Here is a 23,633-nt window from a genome sequence, read left to right as displayed (position 1 = left end):
GATTCTACTTGTTTTAGGTTAGGACTTTAATAACAAGCTCAACAAATTCTTGATTTATGTGTTTTAGTAATCTATTAATTTCCTTTAGATTTTGAGTAATAGTAACTGCTTTGTGTGTGACAAAATAAAGGATTCACAGGCAGGTTATTATAAATCAGGCACAATCTAAGGATGAATAAATGTGTTAGAATGTGCATGGATGGGATCTATCCAGATTTTCCAAACAGGAAGTACAGATTTTGTTTACATTTACAGTACATTTAACTTTTTGTGATGGTATGCATAGTGTCATTTAATAAGAAGCAAAGATGTTAAAATTCAACTGCTTGGTTTGATATGGCATTGTCTGGATAGCTGTGGAGAGTGAGCAAAACCTTGTATTTACAAACCTCTTTAGACATCTGCATCTGTTGCTTATTTCATGATATAAAACGAGAACTAATTTGTTTGGCATACATCCAAAAACTGTTAGACATTTCTCACGTTTTAAATTACGATGTTAAGTGTAATAGACTCCAAACAGGGCTGTAACCACTATAGATGTTTTACACTTGGTCCTCCCAATTTTGAATATTTGGTTGAAGGTGCAGTTTTTTCCTCATTGAAAAAGTTTTACTCCAAAAGAACAATGTAATTTTAAAAACATTATACTTTGTATTATTTATATATATATATATATAATCATGTGCACTCACATGAGATGAAGACTCCAGTAATATCTATTTAAATCTGCTTGGAGATGGTCCAGTCATCGGGGCTGCCATGTTAGGATCACATGACCAGCCGAATATTACACGCTTAATCTCAGTAACTGCCCTGTTATTGGACACTTTAACTCAGTTAATCATGGCTAACGGTGAAAAGTGAATCTCTACAATGGCATCGGTCATTGAAATCTACTCTGTGTTTTAAATAATGTTGCGTCCATTCCCCTAGGTGTAAGTGTAAGTCCAGGATGCCTGGAATATTGTGTGACCGTGCACCTTTAAATATTTGATCAGTGTTGCATAAATTACAAAAAAAAGAAAGAAAAGTAATTCACTACAAATGACTAATTAATTCTCTAAAACTGGAATCAGATTACTGACTACTGAAAATTTCAAAGAAAAAGGTAATCGCATTACTAATTAATTTTAAGTTACTTTCAACAACTTTTTTCACAGAAATGTTTGATTTTCAGCTTTGTTTTTATACAGGAATGTCCTCCTTGTTTATTGTCGCACACTCAGCACCACTCATTTTTCCCTTAGTGACTTGTTAAGGAGTTAGGGGTCACAGAAACACAAACAGATGTACATAATAAAAATTATGTTTTGCATGTATTGTACATGAATAATATCCCTTACAAAACTTGAGAGTTCTGGCAAACCCCACTCATTATTTTCACATGTAAATGAACTTTGCAGCAAACTCTTCATTGTTGACAGGTTTGCCACAGAAGTGTTTGCCTGTAGCGTTAAATTGACCATTCTTGCCGAAGGTTAGCTGCAGGTTCACCACTACCGGTGAAGAGCTGCAAACTTCTGGCAAACATTTGTGGCAAATCGCAAGCTCATTTGCATGTGAAAATAATGAGTAGCAAGTTTGCCAGAACACTCAATTTTTTGCCATTTTGGAAATATTTGCAATCCAAGTAGTGTACTTAAAAGTAATTAATTTAATTGAAATTCAGTAACTGTAATCTGATTACAAGAATTCAAAATGTAATGCTTTGCACTATTTGTACTAAATGTAATTACATCAGAAAAAGTTAAGCTCAGTCGACAGCATTGGTGGCATAATGTTGATTACCACAAAAAATAATTTAGACTTGTCCCACATTTTCTTTAAAAAAGGCAAAAATCGAGGTTACATTGAGGCACTTACAATGAAAGTGAACGGGGGCCAATTTTTGGAGGGTTTAAAAGCAGAAATATGAAGCTTATATTTTTATAAAAGCACTTACATTAATTGTCCTGTTAAAATGCATGTATTATTTGAGCTGTAAAGTTTATGAAATCATCATTTTAACAGTCATTCTAGTGTTTTAGGGTTTGTTAAAATTACATCGTCATGGTAACGAAGTTGTAAAATTGGCTATAACTTTCCACAGAAAAGATTAGTAAATGATTTTATCACACTAAAATCATGTTAACATGCATATTGTTTATGTCTTGTGGCTATATATTTGAAACAGTATTTTAACATTCACTTCCATTGTAAGTGCCTCACTGTAGCGCTTTTCACAACACACAAGGTTTCAAAGCAGCTTTACAGGAAGTCATGCTTTAACAGAAAATGAAGCTGTAATATCTAAAGTAAAAATATTTTTTTGTGGTAATCAATATTATGCCACAAATGCTGTCAATAGAGCTTAACTTGAACCTGGAATATTCCTTTACAATAACAAATTACTTTGTAATATAACACCCAACACTGTATTTGACGACAACTTAACATTCAAATAAATATACAGTGTCAAAGCTACGAATCAAGGGTTAATATGAAGCCATTAATAAGTGTCTCATTCTGTATAGTGCAGAATGATCTATTCCAACTGGCTTCTGTCTCACCTAAACCAAACAAAAGGTTTAAAATGGGCTAGACATTTAGTAGGCCACCACTCTAAACAAGTCTTATAATAATTAGTCACTTTTTGTCATTTTAGAAAACAGTACTATATATTCCCTCAAGTTCAAGCATACATTAAAGTAATATTTTTTTTACTCTCAATTTTTGTCAATAAGCATGTTTAAATATAACCTATGGACCCAAATATATCCGTTTAAATCTGTAAAAAAAAGTACATGATCACGTTCGTCCGTCCTTTTCTCATGTGTTGTTAGTGGAAACAATCGCTAGACGGTACTGTTTTGCTTGGTGTTTATTGAGTGGTTTTGTCGTGAGGATTTGCAGCAGATTCATCCATGATGGCGGAGGACAGCGAGTCCGCGGCCAGCCAGCAGAGCCTGGAGCTGGACGACCAGGACACCTGCGGCATCGACGGAGACAACGAGGAGGAAAATGAACACAGGCAGGGGTGAGCACATGATGGCATGCGTTGAAGCGCTGGGGTTTGTGCGCTGACAGACCGTCGTGCTTTAACTGCTCGAGAGATGTAAACAAACGGCTAGCATAGCAACCAGGTGACCATCAGGACAAATAATGTCCTTTTAAACGAGCTTGCTAATATAAGAGTTAGAGTTCATTGTGTAGCGCCTATATGACGCTATATATATATATATATATTTTTTTTTTAAATAGCTTCGATAAGTATAGACATTTACTATAAGCTGCCAGTTACGTTTGAATCAAAGTAGTTCGCTATTGCTAGCTCGATATTAATGTGAAGGATTTATCAGAGCTCAGCGCCCAAACAAGTACTTCAGGCTCATGTCTACTATATTTTCTAGATATGTTTGGTATCCTGTGACGTTTTTAAGTCACTATCAATTTTCCATTTAGATGATAGAAATGGAAAGCATCTGCCTGGTTATATTAGTCTCTGTCCATTACCTCTGAACAATACAAATATTCTTGACCCTCTTTATGAGCTGAGCTGCATTGCAGTCTGTCAACCATCTTTCTCAGCTGAAGGATCGAGGATGATGATGTACCTTTTGAACGGGTGTTCCTCTGTTGTCAGGCAGACCAGGCAGCATCCCTCAGGCAGCCACATAAAGTTTGACCTGCTTACGTGTACAGACAGACACTTGCTTTATTATGGTTCTCTGTGGCAGTCACCTTCCAGGCTATTGTTATATTGGATCAGTGTACTTGGCACTCTCCTGCTGTGCATATCTTTGGTTGTACATATATGTTTTGCGTGACTGATTTCTCTAAAAGTTAGTATGCATGTGTCAGTAAGTTGTTGTGATTTTCTTTAGGAGTCCTGGAGGAGATCTCGGTGCAAAGAAGAAAAAGAAGAAACAGAAGAGAAAGAAGGAGAAACCAAGCTCAGGAGGAACCAAGTCTGATTCTGCCTCTGATTCTCAGGAGATAAAGGTTTCTGCTTTGAAATTTATTATGAATTCTTGGATGTGGTCAAGTGGCCGTACTGTAAATCTCCCTTCGTTGTTGTGAAATCACGGAGTGGATTTGCATAAGCTCATTCTCGGCCAGTTTACACAAACAAACATTAACTTTCCCTATGTTCCTGTCCCAGAACCCTGCCATTCCCATGCAGAAACTACAGGAAATTCAGAGGGCTATGGAGCTCCTGTCCACCTGTCAAGGTCCAGCCAAAAACATAGAAGAGGCCACAAAGCACAAGTACCAGTTCTGGGACACTCAACCCGTACCCAAACTCAGTGAGTCATGCATTAGCAAGGCACTTCTGAAACAATCAGGTGTTTGATTGCAACATTGCAAATGTAAGCAACTTGGCAAACCTGCAGTAGTCAGAATTTGGACTGTGATGTATAATTCCCAGCATCATGTCCAGCATTAATCCTGCAACTGTTTTGCAGGCAAATTAATTTATGGTGTATTCAGAAAACACAGACTCGGCTTGTGTTGGATCAATAGACCTCACAAATGCACTGAAAGAGTTCCCTCTTGTTTCTTTGTAGATGAGGTGGTGACAACTCATGGGCCAATTGAACCAGATAAAGAAAATATCAGACAAGAGCCATACTCCCTCCCACAGGGCTTTATATGGGACACACTGGACCTCAGCAATGCTGAAGTGGTATGCATGAGAGAGAGTCCACTGTAATATGAATGACTGATTGTAGAAAGGATTTATTTGCTAATCTTTGAAGTACTAGAAAGTTCTTTGACAAAATTATGGAATTTTCTTTTTCTGTTTTGTAGCTGAAGGAGTTATATACTTTGCTGAATGAAAATTATGTTGAGGATGATGACAACATGTTTAGATTTGACTATTCTTCTAACTTTCTGAGATGGTAAGTGGTCAATGCTTGCGTTTAATTATATACCATCACTGTGAATCTGAATGCTGATCTTTAAATGCTTAATCTGCTCACTATATAAATGTAAGGGTTGATATATTAAGAGTGAAAAATTCTTCATCGTTTTGTGTGTGTGTGTGTGTGTGTGTGGTTTGTGATCTCACTGCCAAGTGTGATGCCATTCTCGAACAACTGATTCTGTCCATCTGAGATGTTGATTTCAGAAGTAGTATGTTTGCTGATTATTTCACATAGTAATGAATGCATAGCCAATAGACCTTATTCACAGTAGCACCATATTTGTTTTTTGACGGGAATGAAAATGAGGCTTTATAGGGATTGTTCACCCAAAAATGAAAATTCTCTCATCATTTACTCACTCTCATGCCATCCCAGATGTGTATGACTTTCTTTCATCTGCAGAACACAAACGAAGATTTTTAGAAGAATTTCTCAGCTCTGTAGGTCCATACAATGTAAGTGAATGCGTGCCAAAATTTTGAAGTTCACATAAGGGCAACTTAAAAGTACTTCAGATGACTCTGGTGATTAAATCCTGATTCAATCCATGTCTTCAGAAGTAATATGATAGGTGTGGGTGAGAAACAAACAAATAAATATTTCAGTCTTTTTTTTTTCCTTTTTTTTTTTTTTTACTATAATTTCTCCACTTCACTTTCCCATTCTTCATGTATGTTTGGTGATACACATTCTTCGTGCATATCGCCGCCTACTGGGCAGGGAGGAAAATTTATGATAAAAATGGCTTAAAAATGTATCTGTTTATCACCCACACCTATCATATCATGTCTGAACACATGGATCTAACCACTGGAGTCATATGGATTACTTTTATGCTCCCTTTATGTGGATTTTAGAGCTTCAGAATTTTTACACCCGTTCAGTTGCATTGTGAGGACCTACAGAGCTGAAATATTCTTTTAAAAATCTTAATTTCTGTTCTGCAGAAGAAAGTAAGTCATACACATCTGGGATGCCAGGAGAATGAGTAAATCATGAGAGAATTTTCATTTTTGGGTGAACTATCCCTTTAAGGTATAGACTAGCATTGTCAAAAGTACCGGTACCAAGTCGTTACTAAAATAAAAAAGATGTAACAATACCAGTGATTCTACAGTACCGGTAGTACCGAGCACCGACTTAATTCGGTACCCGCACACTGTCTTACTGACACACAACTGCTTTCAAATGCTCACACGCTTATTTGAACATGTGCTCTGTTGCTCCTTTTACACTGAAATGCACAACTAATCAAATTAAAATCGTGATATGTCCTAGTGTGATTATTAAATCATGAAATGCTGCAATCTTATTCTGTATGAGCTGCTTGAGCTTTAAATTAATGTGTAAAGCAGACAGCTCATACACTGACTCCACAGACTATGAGAATCATTCACGTTGTATGAGAGATGACAGAGCAGAGCACTAATCCAATCTGAAGCATTATTTTTATATAATTTATATAATTAAATCACAGCATTTGCGCTTTAACCATCACGCTGAGCCATGTAGCGAACTGTTTATCCGAAGAAGTTAAACTTCTGTCAAAAATGCACGTCAAAATAAAAGCACGATTCATAATAAAAGATAAATGCCTGAAATTGAAACAGAAATATATTATAACTGTATTGTAAAATGTAATCTTCTCTGTAGAAATAATAATAATAATAAATAATGAATAATGATTGTAATAATAATAAAAATTAAGCAGAATATCACAAGCAAGAGTGCTTTTGTACTGAATAAAAGTTTGTTAAAAAATGCAATGGTATGTTGACAAGTAATTGTTCTATTTTTTCCTTGTAAGTTTATAAAAGTTTAAGAATTTTTTTTTTTTTTTTTTGATTAGACACCATTTTGATAATGACATTAAATTAAACTTTAAAACATGGAATTCTGGAAAAATAAAAAAGGAAAAAAGGATTCTGTGAAAAAATAAAACAGGGCCCTACTTAAAAACAAACAAGTGTTAGAAACACTTGAAGGAAACATGCATATATTTTAATTTATTATTTACATTGAAATTTAACTTTAGGCTAAAGGAGTGTTTAATAACACATTATCGTATTAGCAAATTTTTTCTGTGGTATCGAAACTGGTATCAAGAACCGTGAAATTTCACTGGTATCGGTACCGACTACTGAAATTTTGGTACCGTGACAACACTAGTATAGACTTCCAGTCTCTTTCATGGCATGCACTATATAAAACTGTTTAGTTCCTAGATCACATCTCACTTTCTTCAATTTGTTTTTTCTGGAGTGTTGTTTACAACAGTATACCAATTGAAGTGACTGTAAAGGCCCGGGTATTCTTTGTTTTTGTGCGTTTAGGATCGGATCATGCCCGGTCGTCTGCGTTGCCTTTGAAATTATACTCTTCTGATCATGAGCAAATACGAACGCATTCAACACATGCACACTACAACTACTTTATGATAATCTTTTAGTACAGTCAACGGCAGGTGCATGCGCTGACAATGCACACAATAGAAGACTGTCCATGTGTAGAGAAAATCTGGGCCGCGCTCGGACTGTGCTGATAATGAAATTTGTGTCATGCATACTGTGCATAAGTGATCAGCAACGCGGACAACCAAAGTATATTTTGGCCTTAAGTTTATCCCTCACAGCCTCCTTGTCATTGCCGTCAAAACTGAACTAACACAGCTACTTTCATTCATTGTCTTATTTGTCTCCAAATACATCTTTTCCCTACCTCTCATTTGCCGTTGGTCACTATAAGGGCATTACGACCCCCGGGTTGGCTGCCCCAGTGGCACTGTGGTGTGAGGGTTTCATCCAATAAAAAACTGGTTGGGTTCATCAGTGCCATTCCTGCAGACATCTACATCTACGACACGTGAGTTTAGGCCTTATCATGACAATACCTAGTCTGAAAACCTAGACACTTTCAGGGCATCAGAAGCAACCTTTACAGCCAGTTGTTACCATCACTGATCACTAATTTTCCTTGCATTGTAAGGTTGAAGAAGATGGTGGAGATAAACTTCCTGTGTGTGCATAAAAAATTGCGCTCGAAGCGTGTTGCTCCTGTACTAATCCGCGAGATCACACGGCGGGTCAATTTAGAGGGAATTTTCCAGGCTGTTTACACTGCTGGTGTGGTCCTGCCCAAACCCGTGTCCACATGCAGGTACCAAATCAGAGTCTAAACAGCTGGCTTGCTGCCATAATAAATCATCATGTATTGTATACTGTATATCCAATCCAACATTGAAGGAAAAGTTCACCCCAAAATGAGAAGCTCATTCACTTACAAGAACTTAAAAAATGACTTAAGTTTTGGATTTGAACTCACCTAAACCTACTTAACATCCCCTATTGTGTTCTGAAGAAAAAAGAAATTCATACAGGTTTGGGACAACATGAGGGTGAGTAAATTGTTAGAATTTTCATTTTAAGGTGAACTGTTCCTTTCCTATTCCTTTAATTACATTTGGGCGTTTAGATGCTGGTTTTAAGCATTTTGGAGAGGTGTTAAACTTGTTAATATTTGTGTCTTTACAGATACTGGCATCGCTCTCTAAACCCCAGGAAGCTTGTGGAGGTGAAGTTTTCCCACCTCAGCAGAAACATGACGCTACAACGAACAATGAAACTCTACAGATTACCTGATGTAAGTGATGTGGGTTGTTTGGCCTTTTGCCACTTTATTGAGAGTAGACAGGAAATAATAGGGAAGAGAAGGGGAATGGCATCAAGAAATGTTACAAGATAGACTTATACTCACCCCCCATGAGCACAACAGCTCAACCACGGCCCTGACATGATGTACTGAAAAAGAGTAGAATTTGCTGTAAGTAGCCTAAACCATGTGCACAGTGAGCCGAGCAGTATGCTCTTATTAATCTTGTAGTTTATTTCTCTAAACCAAATTTTTTTTTTCTCATTTTTTGTTCTTTATAGAGTACACGCACCCCTGGTTTGAGGCTGATGGTAGAGGGGGATGTAAAGCAGGTGACATCACTTCTGAAGAAACACCTGAGTCAGTTTCACCTGCGGCCTTTCTTGGGGGAGGAGGAGGTCAAGCACTGGTTCCTACCACAAGAGAACATCATCGACACTTATGTTGTTGAGGTACCTGCTGAAGCATCTCAAAAACGTGCTGATCTTTATTTAATCATATATTTAACTTCATATTCTTGTACTCGCATAACTTTCTTCAAAGGGTTCTGGTGGGGTGCTAACAGACTTCATCAGTTTCTACACCCTGCCATCCACAGTGATGCATCATCCGATGCACAAAAGCCTGAAGGCTGCTTATTCCTTTTACAATGTCCATACAGAGACACAGCTCATAGACCTGATGAATGATGCTCTCATCCTAGCCAAACTGGTACGATCGCAACACATGCTCAAAAGAGCGCAATAGAAATACAGTTTGACCTGAAGAATTTTCACTGACCCTGCACATTACTTCTTGTTATTAAAGATATAGTTAACCCAAAATGAAAATTCTGTTATCATTTACCCACCCTCATGTTGTTCTAAACCTGTATTACACAAAAGTAGATGTTTGGCAGAATGTTAGGGACTGACAGCCTCAGTCACCATTCACTTTCATTAGATGCCATGAAAGTTAATGTTCACTGAGGCTGTCTGTCTCTAACACCTAATGCACACACTCCATGAGCAGGGCATGAGCAATGCAGTCGCGTGGGGCTTTCCCATTGGCCGTGTCTCTTTTACGAGACAGAGCTGTGGCTGTGCACAAAAAAAAAGGGAAATATTTTCTTTAAAGGCCATAAATTGTTTTGTTTTTTGAGAGATGTAATTGATAATGTTGGGTTCGAGTCCACCTTAGTCGAGTCCATGTCAAGTCTGAGTCTTTAAACAGTTGAGTCAGAGGCCAAAAGGGGCCGAGTCGGACTCAAGACCGAGTCCATAACAGGTAGAGTCAAGTCCGAGTCCGAATGAATCTGTTCATGAATCTGAATTAAAATTGTAACCATAAACTCAACATCAATATTTTAAGCTTATTTTAAACTTCACAAGTAAGAAAAACAGTTTGTCAATATAAATGTAACAAAGACACCATTGTTGCATTTCATATATACATTTTATGATTAGTATCCTGCTGAACATACTTTAAAGTTGTTTCAGAATGAAAGCATATGCTTTAGGTGTATGAACTGTCCTTCAACACAATTCTTATTGCATTCTGTTGATGTTTCAATTGTTTGTTGCTTTTTCCCTCCACTCAAACATACACCAAAAGTGAAAGTGAAAGCTGCATTAGTCATTACAACCAAGGTTATTATGTTTCAAATTTTAATGTAGTTTTTATTTCTACTTCATTTTCAATTTGTCAATTCAATTCAATTTAATTTAGTTTTATTTAAAATTATCCCTATCTAAAGAAATAATAGTCTATACTGAGATTTCTGTCAGAATCTTTTTTTCTCTATCTGCTGACTGATTTGAGAAAATACAGTACATACAAATGAGTCAACACAGTAGTAATTAGCACTCCCCAAGAAGTTACGTCTCACGATTTGACGGCAAATGCTACATCCAAAAACACTGGAAAAGCCCACTGATAATATTAGGGCCAAGTCTTCACAGACATGATTTTCTAGTTAATTTGTGGGAAACCGCACAATGCAGGGCAGTTCTGCGTGCTGCTCATGTACCTAAATCCCTGATGCATCCGTGTGTATCTCGCAGCAGCTGCCACAGAAGATACAAAAAAAAATTATAATTGATATTTGCTTGAGAGGCTGCCGTGTTGGTCTGCAATCAGTCTGAAATCTTTAAATACCAATAAAAGAAAATTTCACTGAGCTCTTCTTTAACTGCAAAAACATGGAGAATAATAATTTTGAGTCATAAATGTAACAGAATTGTCCTTCAAAAGTGTCAGAGATGTAGGCTAAATAAAGATGTGCATAAGTTACCCGGTGGTTTACAATTAAAATAAAATAAAATAAAAAGCGTCATAACCAACTAAATTCCTCTCGTAACGTGAAGTTTAGCTTCATACACAAACTCTGTCATTGAATAATACATTTATTATATAGTCTATAATTAAATTATAAACAAAACATTTCACTGCCCAAAATAACCTAATATTGTATTGTGCATGGTTGAATGTTGTGAATAGTGGACAAATGCTGTAAAAGAATGTATTTTAAGCAGATTATCAATACTTTGAAAATAGTCAATCAATAATAAATATGTGCTGTTTATCTGTTTAGAGTTGCTGTCTGCTTTAGCAATAACACTTTTTCCCCCAGACTATTTAAAAAGTTACACAGTTAATTCATCAAGCTATTATGGACCAATTCAAGCTGACAACACTGCCTGGACCACAAGAGACTACAGAAGCCTACATGTGTAGATACATTACGCCTAAAAATACTTAATTTCCAATATTAATACTATTTTTATGTATTTTTATTTTGATATGCTGTTTTTAGTAAACTGTGAGAGACATGATGTGGGTGACTTGACTCAATGAAGTTCTTGATTTGAAGTTTTTAACCATGATGAAACAGCAATGTGAGCACCGTCTTGGCTGCACAAATGCCACATGGAATTTTAGCAGCTGTCAGGTCCCGTGTCATGTGAAACTGCCTTGTTTAGTTTCTATTACATTGGATATATACCCGCCTTTATGTTTTCGTCATGCCAGCCACCTCGGTTGTCGATTATACAGTTAGACAGTAGTCTCTGTAGTAACATTCATGCGTGTTGGTTAACTGATGAGTGTGCCTGTGCACGTGCGTATGTGTGTGTGCGTGTGTTTGCTTAAACACAGTGAAACAACTCTGGCTACGTCTATGACTTCAGGGGCTAATACAGCTGCATGTAGACAGAGATATGTTCATTAATTTCTGTTTTGTTATTTATTTATTTAATTTTTTTCATTGCATCACAAATGTCATAGACTCGGAAAAAAATCCAGAGTCCCAAATGCTCTTGTAATTAATAAGTATAACAAATTTGGTCTTCATGAAATCATACGTAGGCTACATGAGTAGGACCACATTTACATCACAATGGTAAATAATTTGCATAGATCCCCAACCCTTACAGTATTGGGTGCTTAAATCGTCTGCATTCAGTCAGAGAACAGAAACTGTTGTGTGTCCCTGCATCAAGAGTTTGCGTCCAGCCCGACAGCCCATAAATTATTAAATAAGTAAAAAATAAAATAATAACGACATTCCTTTGTTAAAACACCTGACAAAACCGTGTTAGGTAGACTGTTTTTATGACATAAAGGCATGACACGCATAACGGTAAATTGAAACATTAAAGGAATGTTCCGGGTTCAATACAAGTTAAGATCAATCGACAGCTTGTGTGGCATAATATTGATTACCACAAAATTTTATTTCGACTCGTCCCTCCTTTTCGAGGTTACTGGTAGGCACTGACAATGGAAGTGAATGGGAGCCAATTTTTGGAGGGCTTAAAGTAACACAGAAATGTGAAGCTTATAATTCTATAAAAGCACTTGCATTAATTCTTCTGTTAAAACTTGTGTATTATTTGAGTTGTAAAGTTGTTTAAATCGTAATTTTTACAGTCATTTTTGGGTTTTAGGGTTTGTTGAAATTACATCGTCATGGTAACCAAGTTGTAAAATTGGCTATAACACACAAAAAGTAAGCAACTAAAATCATGTTTACATGCATATCTTTTATGTCTTGTGGCTATACTTTTGAAACAGTGAGTATTTAAACATAAAAACATTAAACATTCACTTCCATTGTAAGTGCCTCACTGTAACCCAGATTTTTTCATTTGCTTTTGCATCTTTTATATAATCTCCTGATTATTTTAGTTTTCCACTACACCCAGCAAAAATAGGCTCTACGGCAAAACTATCCGCTCACTGACGCTTCTGGGACGCTTCACCTCGTGGTTCCCTCTCGCAATGTGAAGGCTGTAATCTGTTAATATGGGGACCAACACAAAAACGTGCTGCTCACGCCCGAATCCGGCCTAACTGTCAGTGTCTGGCTAACATCTTCTCTTGTGTTCCACAGAAGAAATGGGTCATACAGGTTTAGAACAATATGAGGGCGAGTGTGTAATATTTTTGGGTGAACTATCCCTTTAAGCTCATGGTCTCAACTTGTTTTGTTGAGCAGTTATTTGATGGACTTTATAGCATGCTTAATGGATGATATTACTGATGGTCTGCATAATTACATTTTAATATATTGTAATTCATATTCCCTCTCTCATTTTTGGGATTACAGAAAGGTTTTGATGTTTTTAATGCACTGGATCTAATGGGCAATAAGACTTTCTTGGAAAAGCTCAAGTTTGGGATTGGAGATGGTAACCTGCAGTATTACCTGTACAACTGGAAATGTCCCCCCATGGACCCAGAAAAGGTATGATTCAAATAAAATGCACTGGACTGCCTGTTTTTTTATCTTTCAGTTTTTAAAAGTACATTTAAATCCCAGTTTTGACACTTCTAAATCCCCTCCCACACACACAAAAAAAAAAAATGGGTTAAAGCTTTCAGTGTTATATATTTAGTAATAGGTAGGCACTGTACAAGATTGAGAACCTTTGCATTGTTTGAAAGACCTGAGCGCCAGAATTAGTAGTACCTGCATGTGTGTTTTGAAAGGGATTTATCTAATGTGCTGTTCACATATATAAAAAGCCATATAAATGTCCTCAGTACACATTTGCATTATTGGAGTGTGATTAAATTTACTTCTGCATTTTCCTCAGGTTGGCCTTGTTTTACAGTAACCAGCTGCTCTGCGTTGGATGCTGACTGATACAAAGGTCCATCTCAAATTCTCTGACTTGGACATAGTCTAGATAAAGAGGACAAACTGACATCCATTCAAAGTGAATGAGTTATGTTGTGCAGCTCTTTAAGGTTTTGTTCCAGTTATTGAGGGTTCTCCCTTCTTTCTCTTTGTCTCTCTTTCTGAGAATGTGAGAAACATTATCAACGTCAAAGACATCCACAAGCTGTATACACAATTAGTGTTCATTTATTTTTCCTTAACATTTCCAAACTGTACCCTCTCACATACGTTTAATCCCGTTTTTTTGTCTTTTCTTCATTTGTTTTATATTATGAAGGTGCGTTGATAAATTTTTGTGAATTAGTAAGCTGTACATTTAATGGCAGATATTTATTATGTGTTGTGTGGCTTACAAGGGGCCAGGAAATCCAAAGTCTTTTCTGTGGAGCTGCCTTTGAAGTCATTACCGTTTGAAGTTCCTGCTGTTAGTGGGAAGGGGTGAGGAGTAAATGGTTACATATAGAAGAATGTTTTGCATTATGAAGTGCAACATCAACATGTTTATAAAAGAGCCGGAATGCTCTGAGGTGCAGTTTTAAGAAAAAAAATATTGTTTTGTTATTTAGGTTTTGTGTGTCCAAAAGAACATTTTGAATTTCATTAAGGCATGATCGTTACAGCTTTTCCCCACCTATTTCCATTCTTTGCCATTTAGTGTTTTTAAATTATTATAATTATAGGTAAACAATTCTGATATTTAGAATTGTATTTAAGTTAAGTATGTTTTTTTTCTTTATTCTGTCAGTATTCTTTGCAGTGAAATCATAACCTCGTTCGAAAGGTGCATTTGCTAATAAGCCCTGGTAATTTTGCTATACTTGAGCACAAAGAGAATTAAACCATCACAATAAAGCATTTTCTCCCAATGCTTTTGGTGATGCAGCCAGGAAGGTTTGCTTGCTGTTCTGGTGGTTACAATCACTGCTAGGTGGGACGTAATGAAATCTGAGCAAGTGTATTTCTATAGCGAAAACTAATTTTTTTGTGTTACTACAGCTTATCTTGTCATGGTTTGCTTTAATGTAACTGAATCTACAATATGCTGTAAAAGCGCATGTCAAGATATGCTTAAAAGAAAGATTTCACATTTCAATCAGTGGTTTTGTTCAATAACATCCAGGGCACTTTGCGAATGTCAGTTTGTGTATGTTTTTCTAAGGCTTGCTGTATGAAATGAGCATGAACATTTCTTTTCCTCCAATCTTTATGGTTTAAGAACTTATGGGGTCATGGTGAAAACACCCAGAGTACTTGCCTTATTTAAGAGAGGTTGTTTTTTTAAATGTCAAATGTGTAGTTTTAAATGATCAGCTTTCTCTTTCTGAAAACAGTATTTTTATTGAATTCCATTGCAGAATTGATGATGGGAATAAGTACCAGCACCATGTCAAACATGACAGTAACCCAAATATCTAATTGTCAAAAATATACATCAAGGTATACCAGCATGGATATTTGACTGAATAAAAGCATCTAAAGTAATAAAACATAATTCATCTAGGTCTTTTTTCCTCACCATACCCATTACTCAAACCTTTATCTGAAAATATAATACTGCATTCAGTTTAAACACACAATAAGATGGCAATCATGTTTGTTCACTTTCTATTTTGTTTCTTTTTTTCGTGGGATTAGGGATGATTTTCTTTACTTTTAAAGGCTGGAGGATTAGAGGGAGGCCTCACTGGCTTCATCTGAAATCTCTTCTAATTTCCTCTTTTGCCCCTTTGTTGAATCTGTTTGTTTTTCTTCGCAGCTTCCTTCCACTGTGGTGTCAACCATGGTAACCATGACTTAAAGACCTGTGGTATGAGTAAGGAATCTGAAATAACTTTTTATTTGTGAAACTTTTTATGTTTCAATGTATTTCGCCATAATCAGAACCACACACACACACTACCTTGCTCCTCCAGTGTCTGAAAAATTCTGAAGTGACGTTTTCGAACTAGCAAGTTCTCAAGTGACATTTTTGAACTAGCAATGAAGGCTTGAGCTGTATCAGAGCTAGATACACTTGATCAATACAGCAGTTTCAGAGCGTGCGTGAACCAACTGGCTGGTGTTTTTACGGACATTTTCAACCTTTCCCTCTCTTTGTCTGTAGTCCCCACATGCTTTAAAACATCCACCATTGTGCCTGTACCAAAGCAATTCAAAATCACTTGCTTAAATGACTGGTGTCCTGTTGCTCTGTCCCCCCATTGCATCTACAATACACACTGCTCTCTCCCACTTGGAATAAAGGAACACTTATGTGAGAATGCTGTTTGTAGGCTACAGCTCAGCATTCAACACCATAGTGCCCTCCAAGCTTGATGAGAAACTCCTTGCTCTGGGCTTAAACAGCTCGCTGTGCAGCTGGATCCTGGACTTCCTGTCAAGCAGATGCCAGATGGTTAGAATGGGCAGTAACATCTCCTCATCACTGACCTTCAACACTGGGGCCCCGCAGGGCTGTATTCTTAGCCCACTCCTGTACACACGACTGTGTGGCAACATACAGCTCCAATGCCATCATTAAGTTTGCTGATGATACAATGGTGGTAGGTCTGATCACTGACAATGATGAAACGGCCTACGGAGAGGAGGTGCATACTCTGACACGCTGGTGTCAGGAGCACAACCTCTCTCTCAACGTCAGTAAGACAAAGGAGCTTGTGGTGGACTTCAGGAGAAGAGAAAGAGAACACAGCCCCATCACCATTAATGGAGCACCAGTGGAGAGAGTCAGCAGCTTCAAGTTCCTGGGTGTCCACATCACTGAGGAACTCACATGGTCCATCCACACTGAGGCCGTTGTGAAGAAGGCTCATCGGCGCCTCTTCTTCCTGAGACAGCTGAGGAAGTTTGGAATGAACCACCACATCCTCACACGGTTCTACACCAGCACTGTAGAGAACATCCTGACTGGCTGCATCTCCGCCTGGTACGGCAATAGCACCACCCACAACCGCAAAGCCCTGCAAAGAGTGGTGCGAACTGCCAGACACATCATCGGAGGTGAGCTTCCCTCCCTCCAGGACATATACACCAGACGGTGTGTGAAAAAAGCTCGGAGGATCATCAGAGACTCCAGCCACCCGAGCCATGGGCTGCTCTCACTGCTACCATCAGGCAGGCGGTATTGCAGCATCAGGACCTGCACCAGCCGACTTCATGACAGCTTCTTCCCCCAAGCAATCAGACTTTTGAACTCTTGATCTCTCACAATCAATATACATCAGCACTGCACTTTATTAATCTTATCTCACACTGGACTGTTATAAATTATATTCTCTTAACAAAACACTGGCAACTGACTATCAACCAACAGCCTGAATGTCAATACAGTACAATACAACCTACTGTACATTTAATATATACTATATATACTATTTTTTTTATTGTATAATGTGTATTCTATATTGTATTATATAATGTACATTGTATGTCATTATTTGTATATTGTGTTGTGTAATTATGTGTATATTAGATTTTAAATTGTGTTGTGTAAATGTTATGTTTATTGTAGATTGGTATATGTCTCATCACTATCACGACTGCTATGTTGCTCGAAACTGCTCGAAGAATTTCACACACTATTGCACTTGTGTATATGGTTGTGTGACAATAAAAGTGATTTGATTTTTTGATTTGAGTTTCTTTATTATCTGAAATATCTGTGGGAAACACCCTCACGCTCCCCCTCTCTTAAGCTCTCACACACAGGTGGACACAACGCATTGCACACACTTACTCGAGAGCGAGAAATAGAGCCGTCATGTCAGTCACCGGCATCCTAGTGGGGTTGAAAACAGTTGTTAAGGTTTACATCAGAAATATGGCGACACTCGCTGCTGCTGAGAAGTGTTTAAACTTACATCTTGGCGATTTTGAAGCAATGTTACTTCTGACGAGAGCTGCAACAAATAAAGGTAATCCCACAGGTGATCTCTCTCAGTTTCTGAGCTTCTCTCTTTCGATCCCTCAAAAACAACTCGCACACACAAACGCACTAACTTGTTACTTCAGTAAGTACTCCAGTAAAGCAGCGCAAGCCTCGCAATCCTCTGTGGCTAGTTCTAAAGTGACGTTACGAACTAGCAATGAAGGCTTAAGCTGTACCAGAGCAAGACGCTGAATCCGTGGCAGACGTAATCAAATCAAATCACTTTTATTGTCACACAACCATATACACAAGTGCAATAGTGTGTGAAATTCTTGGGTGCAGTTCCGAGCAACATAGTAGTCGTGACAGTGATGAGACATATACCAATTTACAATAAACATCAGATTTACAACACAATTTAAAATCTAATATACACATAATTACACAACACAATATACAAATAATAACATACAATGTACAATATACAATACACACAATATAGAATACACATTATACAATAAAAAATAGTATATATAGTATATATAAAATATACAGTAGGTTGTATTGTACTGTATTGACATTCAGGCTGTCGGTTGATAGTAATTTGCCAGTGTGTTGTTAAGAGAGAATATAATATAATAATAATATAATTTATGACAGTCTGGTGTGAGATATAAGAGTTAGAGTAATAAAGTGCAGTGCTGATGTATTTTGATCGTGGTAGATCAAGAGTTCAAAAGTCTGATTGCTTGGGGGAAGAAGCTATCATGAAGTTGGCTGGTGCGGGTCCTGATGCTGCAATACCGCCTGCCTGATGGTAGCAGTAAGAACAGCCCATGGCTCGGGTGGCTGGAGTCTCTGATGATCCTCCGAGCTTTTTTCACACACCGCCTGGTGTATATGTCCTGAAGGGAGGGAAGCTCACCTCCGATGATGTGTCTTGTCAGTTCGCACCACCCTTTGCAGTGCTTTGCGGTTGTGGGCGGTGCTATTGCCGTACCAGGCGGAGATGCAGCCAGTCAGGATGCTCTCTACAGTGCAGGTGTAGAACCGTGTGAGGATGTGGCAGTTCATTCCAAACTTCCTCAGCCGTCTCAGGAAGAAGAGGCGCTGATGAGCCTTCTTCACAACGGCTTCAGTGTGGATGGACCATGTTAGTTCCTCAGTGATGTGGACACCCAGGAACTTGAAGCTGCTGACTCTCTCCACTGGTGCTCCATTAATGGTGATGGGACTGTGTTCTCTATCTCTTTTCCTGAAGTCCACCACAAGCTCCTTTGTCTTACTGACATGAGGGAGAGGTTGTGCTCCTGACACCAGTGTGTCAGAGTGTGCACCTCCTCTCTGTAGGCTGTTTCATCATTGTCAGTGATCAGACCTACCACCATCATATCATCAGCAAATTTAATGATGGCATTGGAGCTGTGTGTTGCCACACAGTCATGTGTGTACAGGGAATACAGGAGTGGGCTGAGAACACAGCCCTGCGGGGCTCCAGTGTTGAGGGTCAGTGATGAGGAGATGTTGTTGCCCATTCTAACCACCTGGCATCTGCTTGACAGGAAGTCCAGGATCCAGCTGCACAGCGAGCTGTTTAAGCCAGAGCCTGGAGTTTCTCATCAGGTTTGGAGGGCACTATTGTGTTGAATGCTGAGCTGTAGTCTACAAACAGCATTCTCACATAAGTGTTCCTTTATTCCAAGTGGGAGAGAGCAGTGTGTATTGTAGATGCAATGGGGGGACAGAGCAACAGGACGCCAGTCATTTAAGCAAGTGATTTTGAATTGCTTTGGTACAGGCACAATGGTGGACGTTTTAAAGCATTTTAAAGCATTTAAAGCATTTTTTTCCAGGTGGGAGAGAGCAGTGTGTATTGTAGATGCAATGGCATCATCAGTGGAGCGGTTGTTGCAGTAAGCAAACTGCAATGGGTCTAGTGAGGGAGGCAGCACAGAGCAGATGTAATCTCTGATTAGTCTCTCAAAGCATTTGCTGATGATGGGGGTCAGAGCAACAGGACGCCAGTCATTTAAGCAAGTGATTTTGGATTGCTTTGGAACAGGCACAATGGTGGATGTTTTAAAGCATGTGGGGACTACAGACAAAGAGAGTTCCGCTCATGAGGGTTTTAGGGACAAAATCCAAAAAATGTCTTGAGGGAAAACCCTGAACGATGTATTAAGGTCTATAAAACATCTCTAAATAATCCACACTATCTTCAATGGAGCCCACTGGAAAAGGAACACATGGATTTTGTACTGAACACACTCCGCTGCGCATCGTGACCACATAACCACCTTGGGTGTGCATTATTTTTCAATAATTCAATTTAAACAGTTTTAAGGCTTATTTTCCTCAGCGTGTGCGCTTGTCTCTGTGCGAAGGTCTTTTTCTGTGGTTCGACAATAAGTTGTTCAAGGTTCCTGAAATACATACTGCCATCTAATGGTTGGTTGTCTTGTCTTGACCTTAGGATCTGTTCACACCGAATGTGTTTATGCATCCATCCGTCCATTCTATTTATTTATTTATTTTTTTTCAGTTGTTCGCCATGTAAACATTGTTGATTGACAGGTGATGTTTGTATCTAAAAGGTGATTAGCTATTTTTCCTGTAAGGCGGGACTTCCTTTCTACATCCGTTGACCGTTGGGCAATAGAGCTCCTTGTTTGGGCTTTCCACTTTCTTTCTTCAATGTCTCCAGAAGCAATTTGAAAGGTATGGGTGAGAAACAAATCAATATTTAAGTCCATTTTTACTATAAATTCTCCTCCCTGCTTAGAGGTCTGCAACCAAACCCAGGCCCGATGGGACCCGAGAACCCAACAGTTTCGGGCTGGGTTTGGGTTAGTTTTTCAGGTAGGACTTCGGGTTCGGGTTCAGGTTTGTATGAATGAAAAAATACACAGGCTTACCGAACTTGTTTCGTGCACACGGTCTCACTCACAGACACAGGCAAACGGACAAGTTAGGGGCCATTCACACCAGGACATTTTAAACACAATGTCAAGTTAAAAAGAACTTAAAAGTGTCAAAAACCTGCGCTCTGTTTCATTCTTTGCACTGCATCTAGATTGTTTCAGCACAGTTAAACATCTATAAAATCACTTCAGAAGACATGGATTTAACCACTGGAGTCATATGGATTACTTTTATGCTGCCTTTATCTGCTTTTTGGAGTGTCAAAATCTTGGCACCCTGTCACTTGCATTGTATGGACCTGAAGAACTGAAATATTATGTTAAACATCTTAATTTATGTTCTGCAGAAGAAAGAAAGTCATACACATCTGGGATATCGTAAATGATGAGAGAATTGGGTGTACTATCCCTTTAAAGTCCTTTTTGTGCTACTGTGATTAAGGCAGTTAGGGTTCCACGGGATCTTTCCTATCAAATGTGATTATTTTTTGTAATTTTTCCATATTGTGCTTGGCCCCAACAATTACCGCTTGTGGCTATATTTAAAATGAGTTTTATTTGATTATCTTTGTCCTTTATGTTTTTATCAAATGTTTTATTATTATTATTATTATTATGCAGAATGAACCGGAACAAAGTATTGATCTGTTTCTGAAGATATAGATTTAATCACTGGAGTCTTATGGATTACTTTTATGCTGACTTATGTGCTATTTTGAGCTTCAATATTTTGGTACCAATTCACTTGCATTGTGATGACCAAGAGAGCTGAGATATTCTTCTAAAAATCTTAATTGTTGTCCTGCAGAAGGAATTTGGGATGGCATGAGGGTGAGTACATGAGAGAATTTTCATTTTTGGGTGAACTATCCCTTTAAGGGTTTTACCATAGAAATCGAAAAGGCTTCAATTCATTGTGCTCTACAATGAAATCGCCCTCGGACGTCCCGTCAGCCAATCAGCGCTCACTACTACTGCAGCGCACTGTAGCTCTGCGCGATGTCATCGTAAACTGTAATTCATCAGTAGATCTACGCTAGATTCCGGAGGACGCGCCCAGCGGTTAAATACTCGCCTAAGAAAATGACTTTGCAGGTATTTACCATTTTCGTTTGGTTTCATGTCCCTTATGTTTGCTTGTTTGTTGTGACTTTTAATACATGGGTTTATAAGCCCTTCGGATATATTCTTTAGGTGAGCGGCAGCAGCTGGATACATAGGTTGGATTTTAAAGATTACGAGCTTTGTTTTTTTAATAGACCCGTATTATATTCTGCTGTATCCGCAAAAGCTAATATTATTCTCCTCGAATGCGCAGGTGCATTGTGCATATTGCGCATCCAAAATCGAGCGGTTAATGTTTTCGTCTGAAGCTTCTGCGCGATCGTGAATGTATGAAGTAATTCCGTCCATCACAAACTTGCGCTACAAAATAGTTAGAACCCACGATGCATATCCAAGTGCATTTCATAGTTAGACTCATAGTTACAGATATGTTAATGAATACTCTTAGTTTTTATATCCAATAAGTGTTATCTGTCTCAGTTGTAAGTAATGTTGTTTTTGTTAAAAGTTATTTTTATGCGTAATAATATCAAAGATAATGTCAAGAAGTAAGTCTTATAGTTTACTACACATTACAAACTTGGTTATCACGCCTGTAAGATAATATGGGCATTGGGCACAAAGGGCATTCATATTGGCAAACACAACTATTTGCTGGTTGTGAAACGTAACATACTGCCTACAGTGTGACAATAATGTCTGGTGCATTGTGATTAAAAATGTGCTTGGTGGGATAAAATGGGTCAGACAATGGGACGCTTGTCAACCTAATTATTTTATGTATTTCAGTAAAATACACATTACAGCTTTATAATTAGAATTGCTGAAAGGTTTTAAGTGGTGATGCTTACAACAGGGCAAATTGTTTTTTGTGTTTAGGCAGAATTTAAACAGTACGCTGAGAACGTAAAGAAAGTGAAGACCAGACCAACAGACCAGGAGCTGTTGGATTTGTATGGCCTCTACAAGCAAGCTGTTGTTGGGGACATTAATATTGGTAAATGTCGTAGAGCAATGATAATAATAATGATAATGATAATAACCATTTATTGAAGCCTACATTTGAGCTTGATACTTGAATCTAATAATTGCAAACTTGGTATGTTCTGTTTTGTGCAGATAAACCTGGAATTATGGATATGAAAGGGAAAGCCAAATGGGAAGCATGGAATTCAAGGAAAGGTAAAACAAACAAAGCAATACACTGTACTGAATGTGTGTCTATAATAATAATAAACTGTAGTAACTTAAGTTATGTATTTTGCTTGTTATATATTCTACTTTGTCTAACATCAGCAGTATTTCAGAGCTGTTAAAAGGTTTAAAGTTGTTGTGCGATAGGTAAAATGTCCACTGGTTTGTGTATGCAAATAGTTCAAAGGAAGCTTGTCCACTGAAATCAGAGTTGCTTTGGGAAAAGTATGTCTGCTTAGTATCCACATATAGGCTACTGCATTTAGAGCAGTTGAGATTTATTGTGTAAATTCATTTAATACATCCCTCCTGTTTGTGACCCTACTTGCCACAGTTTCACTTTTCTCTCTAACAGGTATGTCAAATGAAGATGCCATGAATGCCTATATTTCCCTGGCCAAGGACGCCATTGAAAAGTATGGAATGTGATGGGGGAAATCTTCATTCTTTAAGAATAAAAAAGATATACATTTTCACAATGAAAAAGTAGCAAGATAGTATTATAATTTTCACCTATTTACAAAACAATCATTTTAATATGTTTGAATACTTTGTCTTACTGTAATAAAGATGAACAGATTAGAAGATAATTGATATCAGTTTCTTTATGATACCACCTGATTACTAGTCATTACCAGTCAGGTGAGAGTTAAAGATGTAAACATGTAATTTTGTTCTTATGTCATTTTCATTTAAAGAGTGAACCACTGAATAAATCTGATAGTCTAATATCATGGTTGTTCTATCTATTTTACATATCCAAACAAAATTTAATTCTGTAGGAATTTTTATTCACAGTATTGCTTCATTAGTATTAAGCAAAGTTCTCAGGCTTTGAGGACCAGCAGTTGTGCACTTAT

General features: G+C 37.8%; 2 protein-coding genes across 2 annotated transcripts; both read left to right on the top strand.

Moving 5' to 3' along the window:
* Window positions 1–2,864: 2,864 nt before the first annotated feature.
* On the top strand, window positions 2,865–15,212 carry LOC127453004 (glycylpeptide N-tetradecanoyltransferase 2-like). The gene is made up of 12 exons (XM_051718978.1): window positions 2,865–3,019; window positions 3,867–3,984; window positions 4,145–4,289; window positions 4,551–4,669; window positions 4,795–4,886; window positions 7,659–7,775; window positions 7,899–8,069; window positions 8,444–8,552; window positions 8,843–9,013; window positions 9,105–9,272; window positions 13,150–13,287; window positions 13,640–15,212. The coding sequence occupies exons 1-12, from the start codon at window positions 2,907–2,909 to the stop codon at window positions 13,658–13,660; spliced, it is 1,482 nt and encodes a 493-aa protein (XP_051574938.1). The 5' UTR covers window positions 2,865–2,906; the 3' UTR covers window positions 13,661–15,212.
* A 6,233-nt stretch (window positions 15,213–21,445) lies between these two features.
* Window positions 21,446–23,502, top strand: LOC127453013 (acyl-CoA-binding domain-containing protein 7-like). Its single transcript, XM_051718996.1, has 4 exons — window positions 21,446–21,609; window positions 22,459–22,576; window positions 22,699–22,761; window positions 23,129–23,502. Exons 1-4 carry the CDS (start codon window positions 21,598–21,600, stop codon window positions 23,200–23,202), a joined length of 267 nt encoding a protein of 88 aa, XP_051574956.1. The 5' UTR covers window positions 21,446–21,597; the 3' UTR covers window positions 23,203–23,502.
* The last annotated feature ends 131 nt before the right edge of the window (window positions 23,503–23,633 follow it).

The sequence above is a fragment of the Myxocyprinus asiaticus genome, chromosome 15 (genome assembly GCF_019703515.2).
Source record: "Myxocyprinus asiaticus isolate MX2 ecotype Aquarium Trade chromosome 15, UBuf_Myxa_2, whole genome shotgun sequence".
Lineage (NCBI taxonomy): Eukaryota > Metazoa > Chordata > Actinopteri > Cypriniformes > Catostomidae > Myxocyprinus > Myxocyprinus asiaticus.
This window is presented reverse-complemented; position numbering and strand designations above follow the sequence as displayed.